This window comes from Ochotona curzoniae, unplaced genomic scaffold (assembly GCF_017591425.1).
Source record: "Ochotona curzoniae isolate NIBS_2020 unplaced genomic scaffold, NIBS_Ocur_1.0 contig_2210, whole genome shotgun sequence".
Classification (NCBI taxonomy): Eukaryota; Metazoa; Chordata; class Mammalia; order Lagomorpha; family Ochotonidae; genus Ochotona; species Ochotona curzoniae.
This window is the reverse complement of record NW_024465369.1, coordinates 3451873-3457872: the sequence shown is the minus strand read 5'-3', so window position 1 is coordinate 3457872 and position 6000 is coordinate 3451873. Positions and strand designations below refer to the sequence as shown.

The 6000-nt window shown below is 43.4% G+C and overlaps 1 protein-coding gene and 1 pseudogene across 1 annotated transcript in view; one reads left to right on the top strand and one right to left on the bottom strand.

The window, feature by feature from the left end:
• Positions 1 to 2359: 2359 nt before the first annotated feature.
• Positions 2360 to 3085, bottom strand: LOC121150843 (annotated as a pseudogene).
• Positions 3086 to 4122: 1037 nt separating this feature from the next.
• Positions 4123 to 6000, top strand: part of LOC121150566 (lactase-phlorizin hydrolase-like) — a 40527-nt gene continuing 38649 nt past the window's right edge. Inside the window, exon 1 of the mRNA XM_040971508.1 lies at positions 4123 to 4762. Coding sequence (XP_040827442.1) covers positions 4123 to 4762 — 640 coding nt within the window. The remainder of the gene's footprint in view (positions 4763 to 6000) is intronic.

Here is a 6000-nt window from a genome sequence, read left to right as displayed (position 1 = left end):
CATCCAGGTCACATGGAAAAGAAAATACACAAATATAACCAAGACAATTCAGGGGAAAAACAAGATAGGAAAGGCCTTGTCCTATCAGAAAACCAAAAGTACTTACAGCACTATAGCAATTAAGGTTGTATTGTACTAGTACAAGACTAGATAAATTAGTCAAAGTCCAGAAACATCTACATCTATGTTTTCCATTACTGATAAGGTTGCATTCCAAATGTTGGGGGAAGAGTGGTGAATTCAACAGCATGTTAAAAATTGACCTGCCACACAACATACACAGAAGTCACAGTGGTAAAGTGCTAAGATTAAAAACAAAAACATAGAAATACTTAAATAGGTTTGACATGGAGCTTTAAAAAGTTATGGTACCAGGTCTCGTATCTTGAAAGACATCAACCAACTCCAAAAGATGGAGAAATTTTTCTGTATCAGGTTTTAATATGTGATATTCAAACTCTGTTGAATGTTTTTGTATTAGTAGTAAGCAAAAATAAAAATTAAGAAATTATATAAACACAGACCTTAGAAGGAAAACAAATGGCCACTTAACAAAATTTAATGAAAACAGCTTTACTTCTAGGTTATCAGTGTAGGGGAAGTTTTTTAAAAAAAAAAGGCAGAAAAAATTTAAAGATTTACTTATTTTGGGTCTGGCACAATGGCCTAGTGGCTAAATCCTTGCCTTGCAAGCACCAGGATCCCATACGAGCAACAATTTATGTCCCAGCTGCTCCACTCCCCATCCAACTCCCTGCTACTGGCCTAGGAAAGCAGTAGAGGATGGACCAAAGCCTTGGGACCCTGCACCCATATGGGAAACCCAGAAGAAACTCCTGGCTCCTGACTTTGGATCGGCTCAGCTCTGGCTGTTGTGGCCACTTGGGGTGTAGACCAGCAGATGGAGAATCATTTTGTTTCTTCTTCTCTCTGTGGATATGCCTTTCCAACAAAAATAAGTAAATCTCTATTTTGAAACACAAGATCCCAAGGTCTTGAACCATCCTCCTCTGTCCTCTCAGGCTGCAAGCAGGGAGCTGAATGGTGGTGGAGCAGCTGAGACATGAACTGGTGCCCACATGAGATCCCAACCCCTGAAGGGGAAGCATCAGCCAATTGAATCATTGTGCCAGCCCCCAACCCCCACAACAGGAAATTTATAACTTCTTAACCAGGCTGAGAGATTGAAACATACTTCTCACTGTAGGTAAGATCTGAGCCTACTTTGGAGAATTTTTTGCCTTGCAAAAATTATTTACATTAAAATTTTTTTAAACTTTAAAAATTTTTTTTTAAATTATTTTAATTGAATTTTTTCAAGTTCTATTGTATTTTTTGAAGATTTATTTATTTTTATTGGAAAGGCAGATATATATAGAAAGAGGAGGAGAGACAGAGAGAAATATCTTCCATCCACTGATTCACTCCCCAAGTGACCGCAACAGTTGGTGCCGTGCCGATCCAGAGCCAGGAGCCTGGAAGTTCCTCCAGGTCTCCCACGCGGGCGCAGGGTCCCAAGGCTTTGGACCATCTTTGACTGCTTTCCCCAGGCCACAAGCAGGGAGCTGGATGGGAAGCGGAACCACTGGGATTAGAACCTGTGCCCATATGGGATCCCAGCATGTTCAAGGCGAGGACTTTAGCCACTAGGTCACGGTTCTGGGCCCAAAAAATTATTTATATTTTTGATAAAAACGTAAATGGGTATGCCATGTTAAGTTTGCAATTTTTAAGAATGTTTTAAACAGTGGATAAGTGGACAAAGAAAGATATACAGAAGAACATTTATTTGCAGCATTGTTTGCCACACATTAAAACTTAAAACTTACAAGAAACTGGTGTTTAATGTGGGCAATCCTTGCGTAAGGCTGTGTAATTATATGTCATGATATATGCAAAGCTCCAAGGGCTATTAAGTAGGAAGAAGAAAGTTGAGGAACATACATGTAAAGTGATCCTATATGAGTTAATTTGTGCTGTAGAAATTAAATGTTACAATTTTGCATCTGTATGTCAGTTATAATGATTATTCCTGAATTACATGTTTTAAACGTGCTAGGAAAATGACCCACTTAATTTCCTGTCATTAATTACTCATTTTCTTGTGTGTATGTGTGTGTGTTGTATTTTGTTGACTTATACTAATAGCTTTATAATGTAGAGCACATGCCAGTCTAGGGGTGCTCTGCCGTGAATTGCTATGAACTATCCCGCACTTGATGCTGCTGAGATGCTGTCATATACGGAAGAGGGCCTTGGAGCTGGGCTGCCTAGAGTAGTCAGGACACTAGGCCTTGATTCTGCATGGGACCTTTGATATCATGATGCTCATTTCTGTCTGTATGGTTCCATGTACCATTCACATCTTCTCAACCATCCAGGATAGAACTAATGATTTTAGCTCCTCCAACTTTAGGTCCAGGCATTTTTCTGTAATCATCACTGACAAGCAGGGTCTCAGCTGTCCACTTCAAAGAGAAGGTAGGCCATCTTCCCTCCTGTTGTCTGTATGTGATGCTGCTTAGCTAGCCGGTGCTTATCTGAGGGTCAGCTGTATACTTAAAGAGATACAGGTGCTTGATGTAGATAGGTTTGCCCTCTGGTATCCCTCATCCTCAGGATCTTGTTAGCTTGAGATCCCAATTCAAAAGTGATAGCTTCATTCAGCTTGGCTGGGTCCCATTTGAAGCCTTTCCAGAGAATACCATCACAGGATTTTGGCTTCCATACCATGTTGTCAACTGCCTAGTCGCTGGACAGGATGTGTCTAGGTGACTGTTCTTTCCTCTTTGGGAGAATGAGACTTCCTCCATGGGCACATTCCTTCTCTGCCTGCTAGCCATGCTTTATCCCTGCAAGTTTATGGGTCAATCTGGGTATTACTTTTCCCCATCTGAAAACAATGCTTTATCCTGCTCCCAGCAGCAACAACAGGGCTCCTGGATCAACTGTTCCACATGCACCTCTGCCCCAGTGTTTTCTCCCAAGTCAGTGCTGCCTTCTGCAAGAACTTCATGTGTGTGTTGAAGGCCATCTGGATCTCCTCACTGATACTGGGCTGCCAAATAGCCTAGAGGAGATCCATGGGATAATCATTATCTGTGAGTGGCAGCTCCTTGGTTGCAGCCAGGGTTCATGAGAACCAGCGGGCTGGCTGCATTCACTCCCCTGGCTCCAGGCAGCCCCACACTGCCCCTCTAGGCTGCCACAGCTCTGGGTGTTGCCCCTGGCAACCACAACTTCAGCCGACTCTGTCTGTCTATCTGTCTCTCTCTCTCTCTGTCAGAAAGACTTATTTATTTATTTTAAAGGCAGAATGACAGAGAAAAAGGGAAAAACACAAGGCATTTCGTTGCCTGCTGGCTCATTTCCCAAATGCCTCCATTCTGGTTCCTCACCTTTGGGAGTGGTACTTACTTACTTGAACCACCATCCACTGCTTTCCTGGACCCATGATCAGGAATCTGGATGGACAAGGCAAGAGCTGAGATACAACTGACAGTGATGTGGTGCACAGACTTCCCAAGTAATGGTTCATCCTATGGTACTACAACACTTGCCCCAATGATCTCTTTTCTGTGAGTGAGGAAGTAGGCACAGAGAGGTAGCTTTTACTGGGTGATGTTTAAATTCCGACATTCTGACTCCTGAGTGACCATTAAGCCAACAGAGAAAGGAAACTGGAAGAAGATCATTGTTGCAAGTGCTTATCCTACAGAGGCAAGGGCAGTGGGCAAAGAAGAATTTGCAAATTTTTGAAAAATGTTTCTGTGTTGTTGGAATATTTTAGAAAATGTGTTATGTACCAAAAGCAGTTTAACAAGAAATTCAGTATCTATTATGCCGACAAATTTTAATGTCATATATAAGGTAAAAATATGAAAAATTCTTTAGACATTTTTCCGGTTTCTCTGCTTGTGTGTAAAGTTTGAACTTTCTGTGTTATCTCTTACAGCCCCTCAATAGTTCTATATATTACTTTGGTGAACCAAGTACTGATTTCTTTATCCTAGATAACCCAGTTAAATATTAAGAGCTAATAATCACTTAGTATTTTTACAACACTGGCTGCAGCTATAAAATCAGGGGTCCTTCCACATGCCTTCTGCCAGCTCCTTGGAAATGGAGATGTTTTGGAGTGCGGTCTTTACCGTGCTCCTCAGTTTATCCTGCCAGGGGGCAGACTGGGGATCTGACAGCAGTTTCATCTCAGCTGCTGGTCCTCTAACCACTGACCTGCTGCCCAGCCTGAACTGTCCACCGGGAAAGCAGAGTTCTGGGTCTGCAGCAGGGCACGAGGATGTTGTTGTGTGTTGCCAGCCACTGCCCGCTTCCCTGCCAGAGTATTTCAGCAGTCTTCGTGCCAGTGAGGTCAGCCATTATAAGGTGTTTCTGTCATGGGCACAGCTGCTGCCAGCAGGGAGCTCCAGGGAGCCTGATGAGAAGGTGGTGCGGTGCTACCGGCAGCTCCTGGAGGCCCTCAGGGCAGCGCAGCTTGAGCCCATGGTCATCCTGCACCACGGGACCCTCCCTGCCAGCCTGGGGCCGAGAAGGGAGGGCTTCGCTGACCTCTTTGCTGAGTATGCGGCCTTCGCCTTCCATGCCTTTGGGGACCTCGTGGGAATCTGGTTTACCTTCAGTGACTTGGAGGCAGTGGTGATGGAACTTCCTCGCGAGGAATCCAGAGCTGCACGCCTCCAGCTCATCACCAAGGCCCACCAAAAAGCCTATGAGATTTACCACCAGAAATATGCTCTGCAAGGTGAGTGCATTTTTTTCTGATGGCTAATTTGCCCTCAGCTTTCATTACCCATTTTCCCTCATCTTCCTTAAGGCAGGACTGGTATTTCTTCGCATTCATGTTTCTTCAAGCTTATATGTTACTAAAAATATAATATTGTTTTGACCTTGCAATGGAAATAAGACAGGTGACTATGCTGTCTGATGCTCAACATTTTCTTTGAGAAATAAGTGTCGAAGTGAATTTTTTGTGCAATGGTTAACATTTAAAAAAAATTTACAGGCATTATCATCTTTTAATAAAAAGATTTAAGGATTTTATTTGAAAAAAATAGAGTTGCAGAGAGAGGGAGAAAGGTCGATCTTCCATCCGCTGGCTCATTTCCCAGATGGCTTCAACAACCAGAACAGGGCTAGGCTGAAGCCAGGAGCTTCATTGGTATCTCCCTTGTTGGTTAAAGGGCCTGAGCATTTGGGCCATTCTTCACTACTTTCCCAAGCACATTGGCAAAGAGCTTGATCAAACACAGAGTAGCCGGGATTCAAACCAGTGGTCATACTGGCTGCAGGCATCTCGAGTGGGAGCTTAGCTCACCACATCACATCACAACCCCAGCAAGTTTCTTTCTAAAGACTTACTCATTTTTATTTATTTGAAAGCCAGAGTTACAAAGTGGAAAGACAAAGAATTTTCCATCCTCTTGCTTATTCCTGATTTGGCCCCAGTGGCTAATTCTGGATCAAATTGAAACCAAGAGCTGAGAGCTGCGTCCTGACCTCCCACATGGGTGCAGGGAGCCAAGGACTTGGGTCATCTTGCATTGCTTTCCCAGACACATAAGCAGAGAGGTAGGTTGGAAGTGAAGCAGCTGGAACTTGAACCAGCACCCATATAGGACACAGGCATCACTGGTGGAGGCTTAACCTACTACTTACATGAAGTTCTATCATCTGGTACAATATGAATAAACCACAAGGATGTTTTCCCTAGGTAAAATGAGTCACTCACACACACACACACACACACACACACACTTAAGTACTGTATGATTCCACTTACGTGCTTGTAGAGAGAGTAGTCAAATTCATGGTGATAGGGGCTAGCATTGTTGCATAATGGGTTAAGTCAACACCTGCAAAACTCCATACTGATTCAATCCCAGCCACTCCACTTCCAATCCAGCTCTCTGCTAATACAACTGGGATAGCAGCATAATATGATCTCTTAGGCCCCTGACTTTAGCTACTGGCTTTAACCTG